This window comes from Zootoca vivipara, chromosome 9 (genome assembly GCF_963506605.1).
Source record: "Zootoca vivipara chromosome 9, rZooViv1.1, whole genome shotgun sequence".
In the NCBI taxonomy this organism is placed as follows: domain Eukaryota; kingdom Metazoa; phylum Chordata; class Lepidosauria; order Squamata; family Lacertidae; genus Zootoca; species Zootoca vivipara.
The window spans coordinates 2,517,528-2,543,376 of record NC_083284.1 but is presented as its reverse complement, the minus strand read 5'-3'; the positions used below and the strand labels follow the sequence as shown (position 1 = coordinate 2,543,376).

The 25,849-nt window shown below is 47.0% G+C and overlaps 1 protein-coding gene across 13 annotated transcripts in view; it reads left to right on the top strand.

Moving 5' to 3' along the window:
- LOC118079504 (serine/arginine repetitive matrix protein 2) overlaps window positions 1-25,849 on the top strand; it is a 129,821-nt gene that overhangs the window by 5,537 nt on the left and 98,435 nt on the right. For 7 of the 13 annotated variants that reach the window (XR_009558104.1, XM_060278305.1, XM_060278311.1 and 4 more), the window contains exon 1: window positions 24,196-24,261. The exons of 1 other annotated variant lie outside the window; for it this stretch is intronic. Coding sequence is in view for 3 of the 12 variants with exons in the window: in XM_060278310.1 (XP_060134293.1) it covers window positions 1,234-1,295; window positions 1,880-1,921; window positions 3,365-3,588 (328 nt within the window). In the remaining 9 variants the exon portion in view is untranslated. 5 more of the 13 variants (XM_060278310.1, XM_060278307.1, XM_060278306.1 and 2 more) reach the window with 5 other exon arrangements.

Below are 25,849 nucleotides of genomic sequence, written 5' to 3'. Positions count from 1 at the left end.
CCTAAGCCCCAAGGAGACATCTCTGCCACCTCAGGGAACCCCCACATCCAGAAAGCCCTTTGACATTGGTGGGATTCAAACCTGACACCATGTCTGGAGACTGTCCTATCTAACCTTGAGCTGCCGTGGTCTATTTGAATATTAAATGCATTGCCCAGTATTGAACGTTGTCCACTATTAAAACTCAAACACAGGATTGAAGGGCACGTGAGTGTGTTTCTACTCTGCTATAGAAACTCAGATATATAAGCTTGCCGGGGAGCAGAGGAGTCACTTTGGGGCGCAGCCGAGCTCTCACTCCCCCAGAAAGCTCAATCGGGGCTCCTTTTGGGGAGCCGCGTTGCTCTCACGGCTCTCCCCCTCCCACACAGCGCCAGGAACCTCTGAGCTCGAGGATTCCTCACCAATCAATGCTGGCGGTAGACCGGAAGTCCGAGTGTGTTTCTGCTGTACAAACTCAGATATATAAGCTAGGTGAGAATTGGCTCCTTAAACCAAGGTTGCAGTTGGCAAAACAGAATGTCTAGTTGCCATTTTGGGGCCAGATGGACCTAAAGTCTTATTTTTCAAATGATGGACTGACTAATTGATTATCAGTTAAACATACGGCTAGTTCAGATGACAACCTTGAGCCAGGTTAAGAACTTTGAGAACTTAAAGAAGAAAAATCACTTGATTGCAGGGACAGTCCACATATATACCGGCCTATTCCTACCTACTTTTCTGAATTGTGTCCTGGACCAAAATATAACTGATAGAATTCTACAGGATGTGGTGTTAGTGTGTGACAACTATCCCAATCCAAGGATCCCCAGGCATGCACCTCCAAGTTGTGGAGATGTCAGGTGGCATCCTGGCACCCAGGCATCTCTACTTGGTTGTAAGTGTCTGATATCTAGATGCAGAATGTGCTTGGCACCTGGCTAGTTTTGAACACTGCCATGGACTCTCATGACCGTAAATGACGAGATTATGCAGTTTTATAGACAGAAGCCTATCACTAAGTGGAACTCAGTGTCTTATTTTTATAAAAAATGTATATACCACTTTTTTAAAAAAGTTCCTCGTGGGAGAAACAGCAGCAGAGGAGGGCCATTTTGTGGGTTTCTCAGAAGCATCAGGCTGACTGCCGCAGGAGATGGGATGCTGGACTAGGTGGCGTTTTGTTCTCATCTAGCAGGCAGGCATTTTTGTGTTCTCATGCTGATTTCTTCCCTCCCTCGCTCCCTGTAGGACTGGAATCTGCACGTGGGCACTACTGCACACTCCAAGAAATGTGCTCAGCTACGCCAGCAGTAAGGCCTTTCATTTTAATTTACTGGGAATAGATTGAGGATTTGAAATGGTTTGAAAATTACTGCCTGGATACCTCAGGGCTTTGCTAAAAGCAGCAGAGCCATTGCTTACATGCCTTGCCACAAACCTCAGCCAAGGAAGTTGTGGGAGCTCACCTTTGAAGGAACAGTGCCTGCTCTAGGTTCTGTTTTGCATGAATTTGCAGAAGTGGTCTGTAGGCCAATTGTGGAGCTGAACCAGGGAAGAAGGTGGAAGCTCAGTGGCATCTCATCTTGTGTTCTGTGGCTGTGGAGCATGAGCAGAGTTTTATGACGTGTGGCTTCAGGACAAACTAGTTCTTGGAGGAGCTGGGACCTGAGTCTCATTCCAGGGAGCTTTTGGAAATCTGGGTCAAAGAGTCAGGGAACCCTTGTGGAATCATCTTTAAACTTCCCCAGAAGATCAGTAGTAAGAGATAATAATTTGGACAAAAGGGAGAGAAATAATTGACAGTTTAGAAACTTTCCTGAAAGATAATGGAATGGAATACATGTACTGTGTCAAATGAATAACACAGCTGTTTTGCTGGCTTTTCTTGAAACAGGTATCCTGACTGGAATCCAGAAGACTGCTCTTTGTTACAGAGGTAACCTTTTAATCTCAACATGAATACTCTGTTCAGTTTCTGATAATTGGTTCTCATGGGAAACTTACAGATTCTTGCTTCACACAATTAACTCTTGGCAGAAAGCCTAGGTCTGCCTGGCCTGGCAACAGCTCTCTCATTGGTTAATGACCAGCACTGAACTCTGTTATCTAGGAATGCTAGCACAGTTGTTTCTTGTTGGGTGTTAGGAGTAGGAGTGCTGCGTATGGTTCGAGAGAGACAGAGAGGATTTATTTTGCTTTGCTTTGTGTGCAGAAACTCTGCTGCTTTTATTTTCTTTTAATAAATCCTGTAAATAGTTATTTTGCGTCTAGCCGACTAGTCATTTCCACCTCAACTAGCTTCTGCGCTGTGCAGGAAAACTCTGCTACGTTTGGGCTAAAGCCACTAGAGCTATGCTTGACACTTCAAAATTCTAAGATACTCAGTAATGAGAATTAGGCTGCAGCAATCTCAGTTCCCTGTTGTCCCTGATGGTGTGGGTTTTCGGAGACATTTTGAATGGGAAATTTGCGTCAGGGCATTCTGCACTGGGACATTTTCTGATGCCCAAGAAAGTGATCTGTGATCTAATTGTGGTCTTTCATTGTATTTAGTAGAGAAAACTCAAAAATGTAAAACTGTCAAGTATCTGCAGTTGGCCCATGTTCACTACCTGCTTAGAGACTACCGTATGTAACAAAAAACACTTTTGCAGAAAAAGTAACACAACACACACACAGACACAGACAGATAATATTTTCCACCCCAGGTTCCTGGTTGTCACTGACCAGTACATGGAGGAGCTGCTTAACTCAGACTGCAGGCCCTCGTATCTTTGTTCTAAGGCTCTAGAGCAGGCATAGGGAAACTCCAGCCCTTCAGATGTTTGGGACTACAATTCCCATCATCCCTGACCGTTGGTCCTGTTAGCTAGGGATGATGGGAATTGTAGTCCCAAACATCTGGAGGGCCAGCGTTTGCCTATCCCTGCTCTAGGGGCCAGCTGAGTGAGCAGCTGTGGGTTGCACTGGAGCTAAGCCACTAGCAGGCAGTTAGCTATTCCCAGTGCAGGTGGCAGCCATACTTTTCTGGTATGAAGCTGGGCATTCTGTTGCCAGCACCTGAGTTCCTTAAGTCATTGGATGCTGCAGGCCCATCAGCTTGGAGCAGTCAGGAGTGCAGAGATGACTTGTGTGTGGGGGGGGAGAGCTTTCCAAGTGCCCCTCTCTCTATGTTTTTTTAAATCTTTAAGGAATTAAATGGTTAATAAACACTGCAGCTGTATTTTGTAGGCTTTTGATGCTTTTAGCTTTAACTCTGAGAGTTCCTACTTCTAGTTTATTTCCGTTTGCAAAAAGAACATCTTGGCAGATCTGATTTCTGCTTTTACATTTGAAAAAGAAAAGTCATTCAAATCCTTTTTTTTTCTGCCTCTTGCAGATATGAAGGTGATAAGAAGGAAAAACATATTCCACTGCCATGCTCTACCAGTTCTAAGCCGGATGCTTCACAACACTCAGTCCCTGGCCATGCCTCAAGTCAGACTCGGTCACGATCCAGGAGCCCCAGATCCAGGTCTTCAGAGCGACCAAGCTCCCCCAGCTCGAGTTCTCAAAGCTCTTCTATCCAGAAGAGAAAACTGGGAAGATCAACTAGATCTCCAGGTAAGGTGGATGTTACAGATGCTTCAGTGACTGGGCTTCGGTTTTTTGTAAACAGGATTATGTGTATGAGAATGGCAGGTGTGCTGCAGTGGCTTTGGCTCAGTGAATACCGTATTTTTACGTGTATAAAACTAGGTTCCCCCCCCCTAAAAAATAATATCAAAATTTGGGGGCGTCTTATACTCTGGGCCAATTCCCCCCATTTTCTTAAATCTGAGCCCCCGAAAATAGGGGGCGCCTTACACATAGGGGCATCTTGTAGATGGAAAAATACGGTTCTGTTCTGGGGGTTTTTCCCTGACTTTGTCATTTTGACAATATAATGCCTGCCAAGGAGACCAGGCTTGTTCCTATATTGCATTGTGTGAGTGACTCTGCAACCCATTTCAAAAGGGGATGTTGGTTGATCTCAGCCATTTCACTGCTCTGGAGTTTCCCCCACCTGCTTTGTAGTTTTAACACTTGCTTAGTACAATGATCCTCTTTCACTCATGCAATGCATGGTAGAACTTTGTTGCAAATTCAGCTGTGACCAAGGATCAGGGGAGATATTCTGCTGCTTCACTGCAGTATTGTCCCCGAAGGTAGACCTGAAGTTGTTGAAATAGAGCGTTGATGAACTGCAGGGAGGTGGGGGGGGTATTGGTTCCATTTTGTTCTTGTTTTTATTTTATATCTTTTGGGTTTTTAATCATGTATTTTTATGTTGTGAACCACCCTGAGATGTATGGATGGAGGGCGGTATACCAATTTAATAAATACTACTGCTAATAATAATAATAATGAGCCACTTGCTTTTTCTCCCCCTGTTTAGCGTTGTCTGCAAAAGCAGGAAGCTCCAGGCAACCTCCAGCCAAACCTGATGTGACAGAACAACCACCCAACAAGTCAGAGCATCCACTGCAGACGAATCCTGGCCATCAGAAGCTTCCCAAGAAGGAGGCAGCAACACAGAAACAAGGAGACAGGCAACTCCCAGCCAAATCTAATGTGGCAGCACAACCACCCAACAAGTCAGAGCATCCACTGCAGACAAATCCCGGCCATCAGAAGCTGCCCAAGAAGGAGGGAGCAACACAGGAACAAGGAGACAGGCAACCTCCAGCCAAATCTGGTTTGGGAGAACAACCACCCAACAAGTCAGAGCATCCACTGCAGACAAATCCCGGCCATCAGGAGGTGCCCAAGAAGGAGGCAGCAACACAGGAACAAGGAGACAGGCAACCTGCAGTCAAATCTGATGTGGCAGAACAACCACCCAACAAGTCAGAGCATCCACTGCAGACAAATCCCAGCTATCAGACGCTGCCCAAGGAGGAGGCAGCAACACAGGAAGAAGGAGACCGGCAACTTCCAGTCAAATCTGATGTGGGAGAACAACCACCCAACAAGTCAGAGCATCCACTGCAGACAAATCCCGGCCATCAGGAGGTGCCCAAGAAGGAGGCAGCAACACAGGAAGAAGGAGACCGGCAACTTCCAGTCAAATCTGATGTGGCAGAACAACCACCCAACAAGTCAGAGCATCCACTGCAGACAAATCCCAGCTATCAGAAGCTGCCCAAGAAGGAGGCAGCAACACAGGAAGAAGGAGACCGGCAACTTCCCCTCAAATCTGATGTGGGAGAACAACCACCCAACAAGTCAGAGCATCCACTGCAGACAAATCCCGGCCATCAGGAGTTGCCCAAGAAGGAGGCAGCAACACAGGAACAAGGAGACCAGCAACGTGAAGATCTGTGGCACTTGGTATTGACGCCTCTTGCAGAACAAAGTGTCATGCAGGCCCTGTCGCTGCTGCAGTCTGGAGGCGCAGTCGGTGCTGGTCTCGCCCAAGGAACGGGCTTGCCCCCACTTCCTCCTGGTCAGATAGATCCAGCATCCCTTGTCTCCATAATGCAGCAGGTTGCAACACAGGTGGTGGAAGCTGCCTTAGCCTCCAAGGAGACCTCAAGTGTGCAGGGAAGCCCAAGTGTGGCTGGAAGTCCCCAGTTAAGTATTCCTGCAGAAAGCGAAGAAAAGAAGCAGGAGAGCAGTCAGCAAGTGGTGCCAGGAGTCGCTCCTTCTTCCGCAGGTGAGGAATTGTTGGGAAGGGGGCTGAGGGTGGGTCTGGATGTAGAGGGAGGTTGTTCTGTGTTGGAGGTCTCTGTCAAGACCTGCATTGGTGATATAATGGAAGAGAAGCTTGCATGTGTAGCACAAACCCTGCTCAAATTCAGGACTGCCCTGAGATCCAGCCGGCTTCTCTGGTAGTGGTGGCCACACCTGTGATGTTGCTTCTAGGGGGCAGGGATCCTGTCTGCAATCTGTTGGTTCTGGTGACTGGTTCCTTTTGTGGCATACAAAATACACAAATAGTATGTGATTTTACTGATTTATGGCTACATTTCTTTTCTTTTTATGTTTAAAAATCCTTTATTGATAAATTCAAATAAAAATATACATATGTTCAATTGAAGCATGCATAATCAGATAAAGAAAAGAAAATGCATACCAGCAAATTATGTCATAGACAATTATTCGAAATAATCATACATCAATTTTCATGAAGAAGGAAGAAGAAAAAGAAGAAAGAAAAGAAAAAGAATTACTCCATAAGTGGAATGTCGAAATAAGTCAGAAAGGAAGGAAAAAAGAAGGAATAGAAAAAAGATAAAAGGAGAAAAAATAGCATTGAATAACATTGTACAACATTTGCGACTTCCACTGCTTCTCCGTACAGTAGTTATCTCAGCATGCATAAAAGTAATCTGCCTTTTTATTATTTTTCTCATTTTAATTTATTTTCCATCATGAATTTTCTATTGTCCCATTTTCCAATTTCTGCAAGGTTATTCTAGACACAACCAGATTTTTGCTCCCAGACCATGTTTCCCTAAATATTCATTTAGACACTCCCATTGTTTTGTTTTTTTAACTTTAGATTTGTGTTGAATTATATCTATCAATTTTGCTAATTCTAACTATTAACGTAATTTATCCACTCCCCCTTTGTTGGAATATTTATACTTTTCCATTTGTTCGCTATTAATGGTCTCGCGGCTGTTGATGCGTATATGAAGATGCTCACTTTTTTGCTGGGTATGTTGTTATTTAGGATGCCTAATAAATACATTTCTGCTTTCTTGGCAAACGATGTTTTTTGTTAATTTTTTAATCTCTTCGTGGATTAGGTCCCAAAACTTTTTAATCATTGCGTATGACCACCACATATGAAATAAACTACCGATCATGCCATTGCACCTCCAGCATTTGTTATTGAGTGAATTGTTCATTTTTGCCAATCTTTCTGGCACCAGGTACCATCTGTGGTGCATCTTCATGTAATTTTCTCTTAAAGCAAAACAAGCAGTAAAGTTTATACCTTTCGTCCATAATTTTTTCCAGTCTTCGTATTCTATTTCATAGCACAGATCTTGCTCCCATTTTGTAGATATATCTTCGTCGTGACTCTCCTTTACACCCCTCACGCGAAGGGTCAGTTCCTTTTGTTTCATCTCCAGAACAGCCAGTGCGTCATAGGTTTCTTCTTGTATTTTCCTTAACTCGTCAATTTCTTCCATATTTTTTTCCTGGTATCTTTTCATATCTTTTTGGTCTTGTAGAATTTTTTTCATCTGCTCCTCTTGTTTCTGAGTTTTGGTTTTAACTTCTTGCACCGTTGTTTCAATTTCTTTATTTTTTACAGTCAGTTGGTTGATTTGTTCTGAAAGATCCACAATTAATTTGGAATTCTTTTCTATCTTGGAGCCCATATTTTCCACTTTATTGTCTATTATTTTTATATTTCCATCTAATGTTGTAATTTTGTCACTTAAATTCTTTTCCATTCTCTCCATTGCTGCTATGAGGTCTTTCATCTCCATATAGCTCTCAGTTTCTATTATCGATGTTCTACGTAAATAATTCAAAGCTGGATTTAAGCCACTCGCTGTGAGTCCTTTTTTTGATCCCATTAGGAATTATTACTTTTGTTTCCTTTTTACCCTTTTCTCCCTCTCTTGGCGGTCTGTACTTGTCAGGGAATTCCCTTTATTTTCACTTATATGTCCATTTTTTAAATTTACATGTAGTTCATAAAGTACTTCACTTCTCTTGATTTGGTCTTCTATATCTTTTATAACAGGGGTGGCCAACTCCCAAGAGACTGTGATCTACTCGCAGTTAAAAACTGGCAGTGATATACCCCCCTTTTTTTGTTAAAGTTGTTGAGCTTTTTTTTTTAGGATGGAAATCCCTGTTTTTTGGGGATCCGGGTAAAAGTTGTAGAGCTTTTTGTAGGGGAACAAAGCTTGTTGAACTTCTTTGGGGTGAGCCAGCAGTCTACCAGTGATCTACCACAGACATCCAGTGATCTACCAGTAGATCACGATCTACCTGTTGGACACGCCTGTTTTATAAAATTATTTTCCCCCTGTCGTTCTAGTTCTGGCCTGTAGGTGGCATTCGCCTGTGTATTCCAATTTGTGTATTCTCTAAAATGACTACATGTGTCGCTGTTCTCAATCCCAGGGGTTTCCTTGTTCCTCCCGCTTCCTTCTATGTTGTTTCTCCAGTCCTCTCTTTGCTTTCTTTTCCATTTTCTTTCCTGGAGGCTTCCGTTAATGGTGGGCAATGGCATTTATTCCCCTTTATTTGCCGTTTCCCCTGGCACACAGGTAAGTCGGATTTATAGCCAGTTTTAGTTTTAATTTTCGTTTTTTATTCAGATAGCAAAATGGAGTATTTTCACTGCTCCCCCCCCTTTTAGAAAGTCTGTAAGCCTTAGCTTTAATTTTATTACGTTCTTCTCTCCGCTTTCGTGAAGTTTGCTTGTATATTGGGCCCTTGCTGGTTGCGCTGACAGGCGGTAGCTGTACTTTGTCGCAGTCCCCCTTCTCCTTCCTAAAATGGACTCTGTTTTGAATGTAATTTAAAACTCCTTCCATAGTCTCTCCCCAATCCCCCGCTTTCGCTGCGTGGGTTTTATTAAAGTTTGTCTTAGATTATTTTGCGGGACTTGAACCACGGCTGGAGCCCCTGCTTTGGCAGCAGCCCTCCAGATGTCATCCATTGAATTGTGGAGTTGGAACGGAACCCAAAGGGTCATCTAGTACAACCCGCTGCATTGCAGGACTTGCATGGATGCTTTATAGGTCTCATTTTTTGAGGACAGCTGGGGTTGCCTCATCAGCTGCCTTGGGGGGCTTCGAAAAGTCAGTAGCACAGCCCCAGGGAGGTGCTAGTCATTTCCCTACAATTATAGAATCATAGAATTGTAGAGTTGGAAAGGACCACGAGAGTCATCTAGTCCAACCTGCTGCAATGCAGGAATATTTTGCCCAATGTGGGACTTGAACCCCTGTCCCTGAGATCAAGAGCCTCATGGCCTACCAACTGAGCTACATAGGCTGCACTCAAAGGGGTACTTGGAGGCATCACTGGCGGCATTATGTTGGCTTTGTTTAGTTGCAGCCCCTGCCCATAAGGTTTTCTGGACACAGTTGTGTGCCATGCAAGGAAGTGCATGCTGGCGTCTGGGAGAGGATCCCACCTTGGGCTGGGTCACAGGCTGCACGTCGTGTGGCTGGGTTAGGAGGACATGAATAGGGAGCGGCTGGTGCCCCTGCTTTGGCAGCAGGCAGCGGCCCTCCAGATGTTACCCTGCAGATGGGCGAGAATCACCTGGGCACACAGAAAGGCATAGAGCTCAACTGGAACATACAGAGGGACTTGGTCTGGTGCAGGGAGCAGTTCCCAGGAGCTGAGATCATCTGGTCTGCTCTGTTGCAGAGGCTTCATTGGAAAGACATCAGTGCGCCTGCAAAGATTAATCGTGCACAGGGGGGAATCAACAGGGTGATCACATTCTTTGTGACGTCCTGTGGCCGGGCATTTATTTTGATCGCTCAGAACTACACGGAAGATGGCTTTAACTTTCTCAGACAAGGACATTGACATATGGCTGAAGAACATCTGTTTTGGTCTCTTGGAGCTGCTGTAGCTTCCATTGGTGAGGCGTCAGCCCAGCTTGGACCTTGGCAAGAACTATAGTGGTGCTGCTGGGTATTGTGCATAGGGAATCTGAAGATGCCAATGGAGAGGGATGCTTCCTTAAGGAGCCATGGCACTTTGAGTACTCAGCTGGTCAGCACTGGAGCCTTAGCTTGGTAGCTGCAGGCACATTGAGCAGTCCGCATTGTCTGCTGCTTTGAGCTACTCCTCAGGTTATCCACCACTCATTTTTGTGTCTTGCCAGCAGCCGTCTCTGGACTTCTAATTCCCTCATCTAATTGTCATCACGTGAGCAAGAGCTGGGATTTGTGTGCCTGCCTCCCTTCCTCTGTTGCATCCTCTTACTGCCCTGTTGCACTTCCATGCGTTGGGAAAGTGAACGGCCGCAGTGAGGGGATCACAAAGAATTCTGAATCTCTTAAGTCTGATCTCATGGGAAAGCTGAACATCCAAACAGAGCTAATATTTGGGCTGCCTCTGTCGACTCTGCCAAGGAAGCTGTCAATGAGAAAAACACGGCCTGTTCCAACCCAGCGGTGCGTGGATTCCTGAAGTTGGTGCAAAAGGTTGCAAAAACTGAAGACGTCAGAACAGAAAATTCACAGGATGGCAAAGTGCAGGAGAACATGCTGTCTCCTTGGAGAGTACCGATCAACGCAAGGCTTTGCACCTGAGACAGTGGATTTCTGGCACGCCTGTACAAAGAAATGACCTGTGCAAGACTGTGGAATGGGTGCAAATAGTGCAGGCCTTGCTGTTTAACCCCTTGGAGTTCTGTGCGTAGATACAGAAATTAGTCCAGTTCTTGGTTTGGAAACCATATAACCCAGGAAATAGTTTTCTGGGGGCTCGGTTCACCCTTCCCTTTGACTTTCTGGTATACAGCCTTGGAATGTGTTTTGAAATATTTGGGGCTGTTTTATTGGGAAGCTCAGTAAACAGAAATTGCTCCAAGCATGTAGACAAGAAAGCTTGTGAATAAAGAGCCAGGGAGGTGTGAAGAAGACCCTCAAGTAATGCTGCAGTTCCTCCAATGCAGTTGAAGTTGCACATTGACCTTCCCAAAGCTCACCCATCCAGTGGTGGGCACAATTTGTGATCTGGCGTGCAGGATCCCCAACCCATGGCAAGGCACGGCAGGTTGTTGAAGCGGGGCCTCCCCTCTGCGCCACGGAGTGATGGGGTGACCACCAAAACGCCGTTTCAGATAGACGAGGCATTTCTAACAAGTAGATAGTGATCTACTACTGGTGGATTGCGGGGTGTTCCTAGTAGAACTTTGGCCCCTCAGTTATCTCCTCCCCTCCCCCTAAAAAGGGGGGGGAACAATTGTACCTTTCCCAAAAATCTCAACAACAGTGGCTTCCTAAAAAAGCTCGACAACTTTGGCAGATCATTGCCAGATCGCACTCTGGTCTGCTCTGTGGCCTTAAAAGGAGGGCAGAGCCTGCGCTGGACGCACATTCAGCTAGGGAACCCAATGTGCTGAAATACATGGTTTATCATAAACTGAAAGGCCTGGCCCTTAATACCCTGAGCCTTCACAGGGCAGCTGTCTTATTTCAGCAAATGTTTTTGGCGCCCCGACCCCTGCAACACCTTCCATGTTAAAAATTGCTGGATGATGACATGCACACCTGGCAGTGCCTGGCACCAGTAGTGGTGTGAGGTGAGAATATTCTCCAGAGAATATTCTTGACAATTTAGCATCGCTAGACACAGAATTGGTGCAGCCACTTCGGCCATGCACTTGGGTCTGTCATCCGAGAGGATTCAGGATTTGGGGAGGTGGAAGTCGAACGCTTACAAAAGGTACCTTCGTACCTAGCATGACCTCAGTGGCCAGGCTGATCCCCGGTTGTCATTCTTTGTTTTACAGGTTGTCAGCGCGTGCGGATCTGGATAGCCGGGCACAGCATAGTACAATTGGCCCGGGAAAGGGCAACTGAAACTGGTCTGGGGAGTGGTCTTGGCCTCCCGGAGAACGTTACAGTCTCATGGATTACAAAGAGGGACATGCTGTGGAATGAATTGCTGCCAGCCATCCAGAACCGGGCTGCTTCACTGGGCCCCCCTGACATGTTGGTCGTGCAACTGGGGGAGAACGACCTCCCCTACCGTAACGCGGTGGACTTGAAATTGCATATATTCCATGACTTTGATATTTTGAGTGAAGCTTACCCGCGGATGACGCTGCTTTGGTCCTCTTTGCTCGAAAGGCGCTCCTGGCGCGATGGTCGTTGCCCGAATGCATTAAACAAAACAAGGAGGCTCCTGAACTCCGTTGTGATCCGCAAGGTTCTAGCTTTGAATGGTCAGGTTATCTCGCACCCAAACTTAAAACGCAGTGAAGCAGCCCTTTACTGTTTTGACGGCGTACACCTCTCACCCTTGGGGAATGATATTTGGCTAGATGACGTAGTTAGGGGGATAAGAGATTGGTTACAGGCGTGAGCGGATTTGGCGGTGAGCCTTGGGGGGCTCGAGTGGCGGTTAGGCATTGGAAATTTGCATAACAATGAGACGGGGAGGGGCAGGTTACGTCAGCAACTGCCCAAATTTGGAGAAGTAATTCCGTTAAAAGGATTCCGGGGGCGGGGCTTGGTCCTGAGCCTGGAGATGCCAGGGCTGTAGGGCACGCCCCTTCGGTGGCCACAGGAGGAGTTCCGGTAGATGTACATCACTGGGCTTCCGGTAGATGTACATTACTGGTGGTCAACTTCTCATGGGCTCCAACACACGGGTTGGAGTCGGATATAGTCTGATAGGTTCCAACGCCTAAGCCAATTCCGCTCAACGTTCATAATCAATAAAGTTGTGGCCTTAACCACCCAATTAAACTCATTTACTGCGTCTTGTGTCTTTATTACATGGGAAGGAGGGACATTGCCACACAATTTAGCATCGCTAGACAGAAGGAAGCCCATTACTGCAGATACATTGTGGCGGATATGGGGTGAGTTGCGCAGCGTCTGCTGGTCCAGTTGTTCCGGGGCCCCTTATTCATTAGCGTTCTTCGGGGCACTCCATATTGGCGAGTGCATTGGGGGTTCATCGCCTTCCTCTCATGATAGTTTGGGTGTTAGTGGTGTAAGTTTTCACAGTGCGCTTTGCAACTCAGAATACGTTCTTCTAAAACTGATCCAGTTACACACGGGAACCATCCTAACGCTTGCACCTTCATCACAAAACAGTCCTTGTCCGATTATGGACACCCATAAGTTCCTGAGGGTCTGTCCTAATGGTACAATATCATTGAAGTTAATAAAAGAATTTATTACTACTAGAGCTAATATTATTGCAAGTTATCGTGATTATAAGTTCAGCCAATTTAATTAATCATTATTAAATTTCATTATTTGGTTTTAAAATTTTAAAGGTCGATTATAAATCTATTGAATTATTACTAAAGGGAATTTAATACCGCTTGAGTCAATAGGGTAGTCAGTATCGTTGCAGGTTAGAGCATTGTTTCTTAAGCCTGGTTTGCAGTGTATACAATACTGAACTAGCCGGATTATAGTGTTATCTCAGCGTGCTTGGGTACCTTTGTGGTTGGGAGTTTATAGGCTACTGTTTGCAGCAATAGAATGGCCTCGAAAAGAAAACAGCAAGCCCCATCCTCCGGCCCTCCCTCCAAACACCGGGGGGGGTGTAATAAGGGCTTATGCCAAAGGCCTAATTGTAAGTACGTGCACAATTGTGAGAAGTGCTTGGGGAATCACCTGGTGACTTCCTGCTTTAAAGGCAAGCAGTCCTTTGTGGGGGTAAGGGGGAATTCCCACCATGGGCCTGGGAACGCTCCTGGACCGTCCCAGGGATCAGGCACAAACCATTACTAATATGTCCCCTGGTCTGGCATTCTCTTGCACCTTTAAAACTACTGCTTTATAAATACCCCAACAAAATGGCTGTGAAGCACCTATGGGAAGGGTTTTCACTGGGCTTTAGGATACCTGTTGGGCACCCACCCATTTCAGGTTACTCTCCAAATAAAAAAGCAGTTAGGGAAATGCCTGAAATCGCAAAAAGGAAAATCAATAAGGAAATCTTGGTACACAGGGTGGCTGGCCCCTTCCTTGATCCCCCCATATCTGGTCTACACATATCTCTACTAGGTATAGTACCAAAAAATAATCCAGGGGAATTTCGCTTGATACACAATCTTATCCTAAAGGTTACAGGTAGGTAGCCGTGTTGGTCTGGGTCGAAGTAAAATAAAAAAATTCCTTCAGTAGCACCTTAAATACCAACTAAGTTTTTATTTTGGTATGAGCTTTCGTGTGCATGCACACTTCTTCAGACCTATCCTAAAGGTGTCTCTGTCAACATTGGAATCCCAAAGGAACTTTGCTCTGTGAAGTTTGCCTCTCTTGACCAAGCTATAAAGCTGATTCAGAGGTATGGCAGGGGGGCCTTATTGGCAAAGACCATTACACTCATAGAGTGTAGTGGCATTTGTGGACGAGCCTGAGAGAAATCTGGGAGGGGGTGGGCTGTGAGTTAGGCTGAGTCACGGGGCGTGCCTAGAATTTGATTGACAGCCACTTCTAACTTAACGACTGCGTTGCTTTCGGTTTCCTCAGTCTTTTGAAAAGCTTGCGAATCTGCTGGTCACTCTGCTGGTTCCTGCTCATCAAGAGGCTTTAAAACGGTTGTATCGTTTGTGAATTCCTTCTTACTCCTTTGTTAATTCTTTACTCTTAATTTAGGGTATCCATCCCTACACCATCCCTGCCCTTCCTTTCCCTTCCCCTTTCCCACCCCTCGCCTCCAGGGCGCTTCAACGGCCTGTGACCGGCTGGGAAGTGTCCGTCTTTCTTAATTCCCCCCCCTCCTTCCCCCCCGTCTTTAGCAGTTTTAAAAGGTAAGCCTCTTCCTGGTCTTACCTTGTGGTTTATTGTTGCGTTTTTGAGTGCTTGCCGCCTTTCCTGGTGGGGTGCTGCATCCAGCGGTGCGGGGGCGGCCTGCCGGGGGGGGCTGGTGTGGCTCCGGGGGGGGGGGTGTTCACCCTCGGAATTGTTGCTCTCTATTGGGAGCTCTAAAACGGATCAATCGGGCAGGGGTTCAGTCATGCGTTTGTCTGCTACGGGCCAGAAGGGCCCCTTCCCAGTTAAGGAAGTCTCCAAATATTTGGCTGATAGGCCTCCTGGGGACGGGCCTCTGTTTAAACATATCGACAACGCTCCCCTGACAAGGCAACAAGTCACGAGAGTTATGAGGAAAGTGATAGCGGCGTGTGGTTGCTCTGCCGCTGATTACGCTCCTCATTCGTTCCGCATTGGGGCGGCCACCACGGCCGCCCACTGGGGTTTGTCGGTTGGCAGAATCAAAGATTTGGGGCGGTGGAAGTCCAACGCTTACAAGTCTTATGTGAGAAAACGTCACTAATGTGCTTGTTTATTCTGTTCTTCCCAGGCCGTAAGGAAGTGCGGATTTGGATAGTCGGACACTCCATTGTCCACTGGGCGGGCACCCATGCCGCCAAATCCACCCTGGGGCTCCAGCTCGGCCTTCCACCTCACGTTCGCTTAACCTGGATGGGCAAGAGAGACATGCGATGGCAGGAACTCCTCCCATTGCTCCAGCGCAAGGTTTTGGCTCTCGGGTTCCCCACCGCGTTGGTTCTACAGCTAGGCGAAAATGATCTCCCAGCTATGGACACTCTTTCTTTGCGCATGGCCATTCAATCTGATTTGACACAACTAAGGACATTAATGCCGGGCGTTACTGTGATCTGGTCTCAGCTTCTTCAACGGATCGAGTGGAGGGGCAGCCTTCGCCCGGCTGCCACGGAGAGAGCTAGGAAACGCATTAACAACGCAATTTCCAAGATAGTCTTAGACTCAGGGGGGGCTTTAATTTTGCACCCGGATATTACATTCAAGGCCACTTCCCTCTTCTGCCCAGATGGCGTTCATTTGTCCCCGGTTGGGAATGATACCTGGTTGAGGGATGTTTCGGAGGGTTTAAAAAGATGGCTAGAGATATGAGTGTTGGCGGCAATGCCTACCCCCCATTACTTGCTCCTCATAGAAGTATTCCGTTAAATGAATCCTGGGGCTCAGGGACTCATCCGGCCATAGGCAAGGATGGTGTGTCCATTACAGAGCCGAGCCTTGGGGAACTCTCCTTGGGGGAAGGAGAGTGCTGTGAACCGTACCTCCAATCCCTTGGGGTGTTTACTTGACTTACCAACCACTAGGTAAGTCGGAGCTGGTCCTGACCCAATTGGTGAGATGGAATTGGTCCTGCCCAAATGGGCAGATGGTATGGTCCTGACCCAATGGTCAGGTGGAATTGGTCCTGTCCCTTAGAGTGGACAGAAGGATTAACCAAAGCCTAAGCCAACACTCAGAATTAAATTGTATTTTAAATAAAGTTGTGGCCAAAATAATGCCCCCAAAACAAACCTTAAATATTGTGTCAGTTGTGAGTTATTGGGATTTGGGGGGGGCTTTGTCACACAAAATGCAATATCTAGTCCACGTTCCGCCTTCTGCCAGTCCACCCTCAAGATTTCAGGTGGTTGGGCTTTAGGTTTGGAGGGGCATTCTTCATGGACAAAGCCATGCCAATGGACTGCTCGGTAGCCTGTTCAGCGTTTGAGACATTCAGCTCAATTTTAGATGGAACCCTTCGCTTCAGAACAGGTTTGGGTGGCGTGATCCATTACCTAGATCATTTTCTTTTCGTGGTAGGGCTAATACTTTGGATTGTGCTTTTCTTTTAGAGGCTTTCGCATCCCTTGCTAAGGAACTTGGAGTCCCTTTGGCAGCAGACAAGACGGAAAGGCCAGTTTCAACCATGACCCACTTAGGCATCGAGTTGGACACTATCGCTCAAACATCCCGTTTACCAGAAGAGAAGTTAGCAGTCCTTAAGGAAACAGTATTGCAGCTTCTCCCTCTTGAAAAGGTCACCCTTAAGAAGATTCAATCCCTCCTTGGACATCTGAACTTTGCCGGCCACCCCTTCTATGCACATTTGGCTAGACTTTCTGCTGGACTCCGTGCCCCTCACCACAGGGTACGCATTTCTAAGAAGGACAAGAAGGACTTCGAGGTATGGTTAAGGTTATTGGATAAGTTCATCATGAGGAAGAAGGAGTGATTCATCAGGCGGATGGATGTTCTAAAAAGCTTGGCTCATTGAACTGTGTTTTTAAAGAGCCTTAATGCGACAATTAAGAATGTCTTGTATGCTCCCCATCTTCAGGATAATCTTCTGAGTGTTTCTCAACTTACCAGTATATACAAAAACACTCTCACAAAGCTGCAGAAACACTTCAATATGAAAGATCTCGGAGAAGTCAGCAATTATCTCTCTCTAGAGGTAGAGAGGAATGCACAGGGTGATGTTTTACTACATCAGACGCGAAAAATCAATGATGTAATTGAAAAGTTGAACCTGAGTGATGTCAATGCTGTAGACACCCCCATGGTTACAGGTTACCAACATGACAATACTGTGATGTGTTTCCTGGTACCACATTTTTCAGAAGTGTATTAGGTAAACTCAGTTTTATCGCAAGGTGTACTAGACCAGACATTGCTGTTAGTGTGAATCTGCTCAGCAGAATGCAAATCAACCCACAATTCTAGACTAGAAGGCGCTGAAACACAAATCGAGATATTTGAAGGGCGCTATGCATTATAGATGAAGGTGTACGAGCCAAAAATCTGGAGGTCTTTAAATTTACGCCGACGCAAGTTTTGGTAGTGATGCAACTGATGGCAAAAGCACTTCAAGGGGTGTGCTATCTGTATAATCAACGTCTATTTGATAGGTCTTGTAGAAAGCAGGCAACGGTAAGCATAAGATCATGCAAAGCGGAACTTAACACTTTGACTCTTCCTTATGGACATAGAGTGGTTATTACAGCTATGTGAAGATGTAAAAGTGAACGTTCCCTGTCCTGTTCAAGTCTATCAGGACAATAAAGCTTGCATAGCTTTACTCCACTCTGAAGGGTGCAAACAGAGAACAAAGTACCTACAAATTAAGCTTCACTGTGCAAGAGAATGCATCCAAAGAGGAATTGTAAAAGTGTTATACATGCCAGGGAAAGAAATTCCTGCGGATGTACTGTACTGACAAAAGTTGTTAACACAGAACAATTGAGTGCATATGTACATAAATTGCAAATGTGTTAGATTCTGCAATGGTTGGTATGAAAAGGGGGAGGTTATTGGCATTTTCACCCCTCCCATTGCAAGAATCGCCTGATTTTTTGTTCTGCTTTCATGTCATGAGAAAGGAGGGGGCGGAAGCTGCTCTTCGGTTCTTCCGTCTCTGGTACAAAAGGTTTTCACTCTTATCTGTGTAGAGATAAGATGGCTGTATGAGAGCTGCTCCTCTCGTGTATGTCTGTAGTGATTTGTTGTGACTGTTAGACATAAATTAGGTATGCTTCAAAACCTCCACAGTTTTGCTTCCGTTACTCTGCTGAGTTTGAGGTGCTCACAATGAGCAGATGTGAGTCCACTGCACCAGGACCTGTTCTCCAGGAATGCTGTGTCTATGATCCTGTGATCGAAAGATCGGTGAAGGTGCTCCAGTCACCTAGCCCATGCACACGCTTACTAACACTGGATCACCCCAGTTTAAGAAACATGATTGATAATCTGGAAAGTGTTCAGAGAGGGGTGACCAAGATGATCAAAGGTCTAGAAGCCTAAGGCTTATGAGGAACGGTTGAGGGAGCTGGGTATTTTTAGCTTGGAAAAGAGGAGACTGGGAGGAGATAGTATACCCTTCTCCAAATACCTAAAGGGCTGCCACATGGAAGATGTAGCAAGCTTGTTTTCTTCCTCTCTGGAGGGTAGGACCTGAACCAGTGGCTTCAAGTTAGAAGAAAGATTCTGAGTCAACATCAGGAAGAACTTTCTGATAGTGCGAGCTGCTCAACAGTGGAACGGTCTGCTTCGGGAGGTTGTGGACTCTCCTTCCTTGGAGCTTTTTAATCAGAGGTTGGATGGCCATCTGTCATGGATGCTTAGCTGAAATTCCTGCATTGCAGGGCTGGACTAATTGGCCCTTGGGATCCCTTCCAACTCTTATTATATGATTCCATCAGTTCTCAATGTTCAGATTAGGGTAGGGGTGGTAACAAATATGACCTATACCTGTTGAGCAACTTGGGGAGTAGAACATGCATTTTAGACAACAGGTCTACAAGTTGGAATGTTAAGAGGTAAGGTGTCTCCTTGTACAGTATTTTCCGGTTCAGGCCAAAGTGCTTGCAAATGTTTCATCTGACTTTAGGCTTAGGAAAACGTTGGTGGGATGGGAGAAGGAATGCCCCTCCCAGCCATCATGGGGAGGCACTCTGTGTCTCCAAATGAGGCTGCATTATTCAGTGCGTAATCTATGGGACTCATTTCCACAAGTGGCATTGTTTCTCTTTTTATTTTCTAGTAATAGGTTTGTAGTTTTTAAAAAGGAAATCTGTTTTTAAGGGGATAGTTTCAGGGTGAGCCCTAGCCAATGGGATGGCTTGGGTAGGTTCTAATGGGGGGGATTTATTGGGACACCCGATTTCAGTGATCATGGGCAGGAGGAGGAGCTCTGCTAGGACCAGACCATGTCGTTACTGAGGGGGCAGGATTACTCGTTGATTACTCGACTATCCCTGCCTCCGGGTCTGGTCCTGACCAGAAGTTTACAGGTATCAACAAGGGTGTCCCACATGACCTTAAGGTGCTGCTGTGCAATGCCAGGTCAATGATCCAGAAGACCACTGCCGCCCATGGCTTGATCGTGGATGGAGGAATTGAACCATACCCTGAACAGGGAAGTGGAACTGATCAGAATGGTCCACCTCAGCAACTTAATGGATCCAGATGGTTTCCAGAGAGTGGTAGGGGATGTTTTATCCCATGATTATGGCCTTTCAGCTGATTTACTGGTGGCCCATTGGAATGCGGTGTTAACTAGGGCTGTTGACTTGTCTGGTTCCAAAGTGCCCTCTCCGATTGCATGGAGCTTGGGCGACCCTGTGGTTCTTTCAGGGGCTGTGGGCAATCAAACAATGGCTAGAGTGCCAGTGGCAGAAAACCCACTCTGAATCAGACTGAACACAGAGCTCAACGTCAAGCCTACCAAGTCTTGATAACGACTGCGAAGAGAACCTTCTTCACTGCCTCTATTGCATCTGCATCTTCCAGGTCGTCTGGCGTTTAACGGATCCACCTTCACCATCTGAGTCCAGTCCTGTGATGACTTCACAAAGTTCTTTGCAGATAAAAATCACTCAGATTAGGAGGGAGATAACCCCCACCATGGGGCAGGGTTGGGGTGGGAGAGTGCCAGAGCTCTGTCTAGTCAAGTCACATGGGATCAATTCCATCAGTCTGTCACATCTGAGGATGTGGAGAGGCTGCTTGGACAAGTGAAACTGACCACCTGTCTCCTTGATCCTTGCACATACTGGCTCATAAAAGAGGGCTGGGCAATGAGCTGTGTGGGGTGGTGAATGTTTCCCTCTGTGAGGGAATCTTCCCAGACCCACCCACTTAAAGAAGCAGTTATTAAATGGCATCTTAAAAAAGCTATATTTGAGCAAAGCCATTATGGCCAACTATCGCCCAGTCTCAAATCTTCCATTCTTGGGCAACCCCAGGCACATCTGGAGGATCATGGACCATTTGGATCGCTTCCAATCTAGATTCAGGCCTTATGGGACTAAAACTGCATTGGTCGCGCTGGTTGATGATCTCTGGCGGCCTAGGGACAAAGGTGAGAGCTGTTTCCTAGTCCTGGATCTCTCAGCAGCCTTTGACACTGTCGACCATGACATCCTCCTCACCGTCTAGAGGTGTTGGGAGCTGGGGGCACTGTCATACAGTGGATCCGCTCCTTCCTCCTGGGCCGTGTTCAGAAAGTGGTGGGGGGGGGATGAGTGTTCAGACCCCTGGGCTCTCACTTGTGGGGTGCCTCAACGTTCTGTCCTCTCCCCCATGCTTTTCAACATCTATTTGAAGCTGCAGGGAGAGATCTTCAGGGGGGTTGGGCTGGGTGTTCATCAGTATGCAAATGATACCCAGCTCTACCTCTCCTTCAATTCACAAGCAGTGAAAGCAGTAAAAGCCCTGTGTGTCTGGAGGTGGTTGGAGGATGGATGGCGGTTAATGGATTAACGTTGAATCCTGACAAGACAGAAGTATTGTTTTGGGGGGACAGGGTGGGCACTTGTGGAGGGCTCCCTGGTCCTGAATGGGGTAACTGCCCCTGGAAGATGACGTGTGCAGCCTGGGTGTCATTTTGGACTCACAGCTGTCCATGGAGGTGCAGGTCAATTCTGTGTCCAGGGCAGCTGTTTATCAGCTCCATCTGGTACGCAGGCTGAGACCCTACCTGCCCGCAGACTGTCTCGCCAGAGTGGTGCATGCTCTAGTTATCTCTCGCTTGGACTACTGCAATGCGCTCTACGTGGGGCTACATTTGAGGGTGACTCAGAAACCACAACTAATCTAGAATGTGACAGCTAGACTGGTGACTGGGAACAGCCACCAAGACCATATAACACCGGTCCTGAAATACCCACATTGGCTCCCAATACACTTCAAAGCACAAAATGTTGGTGCTGAACTTTAAAACACTAAACAACCTCAGCCCAGTATACCTGAAGGAGCATCTCCAGTACCAAGGCCCTTCTGGCAGTTCCCTCACTGCGAGAAGTGAGGTTACAGGTAACCAGGCGGGGGCTTTTTAAGTAGTGGCACCTGCTCTATGGAACACCAGATGGTGAAGAGATAAACTACCGGTATATGTTTATTTGAAGGCAGCTCTATATAGAGAAGCTTTTAAAGTTTGTTTGTTTCCTAAGTTTTTTATGTATTCTGGAAGCCTCGCAAAATGGCTAGGGAAACCTAGTTAGATGGGCAGGGTATGAATAATAAATTATTGTTACTACGGTATTACATGAAGAAGGAGGCTTTGCCACTGCCACTCCTGTGCATTCTGAGATCACACATCTGTGACTACCAGGTTCCAGCAAGAGATCCCAAGAGGTCTGTGAGATCTCCCTGGAATCTGGAAGCCACAGCCACTTCTCGTTGCTTTTCTGGTGGAGCACTTTTTTGCCACAGGAGAAGTTAGGAGACGCTGCGGCCGTGGCGACATCTTGTGAGACTTCAGTAGGAGCAGGCGGGGTGCCTTTGCGGGATTCCAGCTCTTGAGGAGGCTGCCTGAGTCCGCTTCATGTGTGGTCCGGCCCTCCCTGCGATTTCCCAGTCTGTTGTTCTTGGAGGTTGAGGTTCTACTGAGGACGCGATCCAATACTGACCGAAGAGCTTGGTGGTGCTGTTAAGCCCACTCTTGGAGGCTGATACCTGCTCAGTGATTGCCCTTGAGGAATATGCAGAGTGTAGAGGCAACTCTCCAGGGATCTTGATTCATTGTGCGCGTGGGCATCTTTGTCCGAAGTTTCAGTTTGGGGCAGAGTGGCTGGGGAAACCCAGCCAGATGAGCAGGGTATAAATAATAAATTATTGTTGTATTATTATTATTCTGCATTACTTTTGTTCTAATTAAGAGGGGACCTTCTTGGTGGCCACTCCCAGACTGAAGCTCCCTGCCTAAAGAGGTTAGATGGGCAGGTTAAGATTTTGGGAACTGACTGCTTTAAATGAAAGGGCTGGGGTCTTGCTCTTTCTACTGTAATCTGGGGCAACCCAGTCAGATGGGTGGGGTACAATTAATGTTTAATTGTTTTTAATGATGGTTTCCGCCGCACCCTATGTTTTCACCTCTTGTTTTAACTGTAAGCTGCCAAGAGTCCCTGGCAGGGGGGAAAGTAGGGATATAAGAAGGATACTGATAAGCTGGAACGTGTCCAGAAGAGGGCAACCAAAATGGTCAAAGGCCTGGAAACGATGCCTTATGAGGAACGGCTTAGGGAGCTGGGTATGTTTAGCCTGGAGAAGAGAAGGTTAAGGGGTGATATGATAGCCATGTTCAAATATATGAAAGGATGTCATATGGAGGAGGGAGAAAGATTGTTTTCTGCTGCTCCAGAGAAGCGGACACGGAGCAATGGATTCAAACTACAAGAAAGAAGATTCCACCTAAACATTAGGAAGAACTTCCTGACAGTAAGAGCTGTTCGGCAGTGGAATTTGCTGCCAAGGAGTGTGGTGGAGTCTCCTTCTTTGGAGGTCTTTAAGCAGAGGCTTGACAGCCATCTGTCAGGAATGCTTTGATGGTGTTTCCTGCTTGGCAGGGGGTTGGACTGGATGGCCCTTGTGGTCTCTTCCAACTCTATGATTCTATGATTCTATAAATATACTGAATAATACGAGGTGAGTCTTTCAAAAGAGGCCCGTGGAAAACAGCAATTCTCTGGTATTGCTGCCTGAAGCTAGTGGCCAGCTGCTGGCTCTCAAGTTTATGGCTTGCTTTGTTTCCGAAAACGGAAGGTGGTGCCAAACACACAGTGTCTTGTGAAGTGGGTCCCTCAGCTGTCTCTGTTAAAGAGCTTTCCCTGGTGCAGTTGTGGGGGGGGCATTTTACCCTCCAGATGTTGCTGAAAGACAACTATCAGCCACAGCAAGTGAAATTTAAGACACGGCACGTGTAGGAAACCCCAATCAGAGCGTTAATTGCCACAGAATTGTAGCAGCATTGGAAGGGAGCCCCAAGGGCCATCTAGTCCAACCCCACTGCCATGCAGAAATCTCAACAAAAGCACCCTTGACAGTTGGCCATCCAACCTCTTGCTTGAAAACCTCCAAGGTTTCCAAACACCTTCCTAGTCCTCTCCTGCTCCTGATGCTCAGCACCTGGTCTTGGTAACATTGAGGTAGACTGCCTCTGGAGCTGGATACAGGTAGGTAGCCGTGTTGGTCTGGATCGAAGTAAAATAAAAAAATTCCTTCAGTAGCACCTTAAAGACCAACTAAGTTTTTATTTTGGTATGAGCTTTCGTGTGCATGCACACTTCTTCAGATACAGTGAAATGGAAGTTTCCAGGCACTTATGTAGAGAAGGGGTGGGGAGGGGTGGGGATGGGGAGGGGGGATCTGGAGCTGGAGATTGTGCTTGGCTATCCTAGCTTACCAGCTGCCTACTTCTTTCATTCATTTTGCCTATATCGATAATAATAATAGTAATTTCCACGAAGGCGGTGCGCGTAAGTCTCCTCCTCCACTCAACAACCCTGGTGACGTAGGTTAGGCAGTAACTGGGCGTTTCAGGGACCGAGTGCGGCGGGATTCGAACCCTGGTCTCTTCCAGGTCCGACACTCTAAAGCCCCATGGCCACCTATCGTACGTGAGATAAGGAAGAGCCCTGCCGATCCCGAACCCTTTCCCGCAGATGACGCCATCCGGTCCCCGGGTTAGATTGCCTCTGGTCACGGAGGCTCCACCAGTCAGCAACCAGGGGCGGCGGCGCCGACAGCGCACGCGCAGGAAGGATCACGCGGAGCGAGCGAGCAAGAGAGAGCGCAATCGCTCGGCACCGCCCCCTCTGCCCGCTGGCCAATCTGCAGCCAGGGGCCCGACGGAGACGCGCGCGCGCAGGAAGGATCACGCGGAGCGCATGCGCCCCTTCTCCCGGGAGCTCATTCGGTTGGCACCGCCCCCTCTGCCCGCTGGCCAATCCGCAGCCAGGGCACCTGTTAGCGCCTGCGCATAGCGCTCTGAGGGCGGTTGCGGGTAGAGGTCTGGGCTGAGGTAAGCGGGGCAAGATGGCGGGCGGGGAGGGGGGCGTCGGGGGACCGGAGAGGGAGGGTCCGCGCCTGGAGAGGCCTCGTTCTCCTTCCCCCCCTCGCCGCCATGGCTCCGAGGCGTCTTCGTCCTCTGCCTCAGGGAGGGAAAGAGCGGGCCCTGAGTGGCTGCCCCGGTAGGCCTTTCCAGCTGCCAGGCAGAAGCCGGAATGGCGGGTCCCCTGGGAGGAGGAGGAAGGGGCGCGGCTGTTGTTGTAATTACCATTTATATATATATGTATATATATATATATGTATATATATAATTGGCCAAGGGAGCCGGTGTACAGCTTCCAGGTCATGTGGCCAACATGACAAAGCCGCTTCTGGCAAACCAGAGCAGCACATGGAAACACTATTTACCTTCCATTCTTATTAATGGAATTACCATTCTTATTAATTGTGGTTCATACCCCGCCCATCAAGCTGGGTTTCCTCAGCCACTCTGGGCGGCTTCCAACAAAATATTAAAATGCTGTACAATAACTCTTCAACTATTAAAAGCTTTCCTAAACAGGGCTGCCTTCTTGTTGTTCTTGTTGTTCATGGTTGTTTTCTTCTTGTTACCGGTATTACTACTACTACAGACCCTCCAAGTGTTGCTGTTTTCCAGGGACAGTTGCGGATTTACAGAAGCCTTCCCAGTTTGTGATATGATCCCGGAATGTCCCATTTTCCCTTTGGACAGTGGAGTCCAAACTTTTTTCAAAGGGGGCCAGATTTGATGAAGTGAAGGGCTGTGAGGGCCGACCAAAGTTATTGACCTTTTTTTTAGGATTGTAGTGCTTGAAGGTGTTTTTTTTAAAGGGCTGAAGTTGTTGAGGTTTTTTTAGGATTTTACCCCTGCCTTAGGACGTCCCTGTTTTCATGGGAGAAATGTTGGAGGGTCTGGGGTTACGTGACCCACAAGCCAAAGAGATAAGTAACTGTACAACCTTTTGAAGACATCTCAAGGGAGCCCTGGATAGGGAAGGTTTTATTATATTTTTATATATGTTGGAAGCCACCCAGAGTTGCTGGGGCAACCCAGTCAAATGTGTGGGATATAAATAGGAAAAGTATCATTATGCAATGGGATGCCCCTGTTTTCAGGGGAGAAATGTTGGAGGGTACAGAGTTATCTGACCCCAGAGCTGTCGGAAAGCAATCCTGTTAAAGAGAAGTTAATGATTTATTATTATATTTTCTCTATGTTGGAAGCTGCCCAGAGTGACTGGGTAAACCCAGTCAGATGGGTGGGGTATAAAGAGTAAAATTATCATCATGGAATGGGACACCCCTATTTTCATTAGAGAAAGGTTGGAGGGCATGTTTCTGCCTTGGTCAGACCACGCTTGGAGTCCTGTGTTCAGTTTCGGGGCACCACAATTTAAGGAGGAGATCAACAAGTTGGATTGTGTGCAGAAAAGAGTGACCCAGATGACCAAGGGTCTGGAAACCAATCCTGAGGAGGGTGCTAGGTATTTAAGCTTGGAGAAGAGGACGCGGAGAGCTGAGATAGTTGCAGCCAAAAATACGGTATTCAACCCCCAAGGCAAATCAGGCTTCTTGTCAAA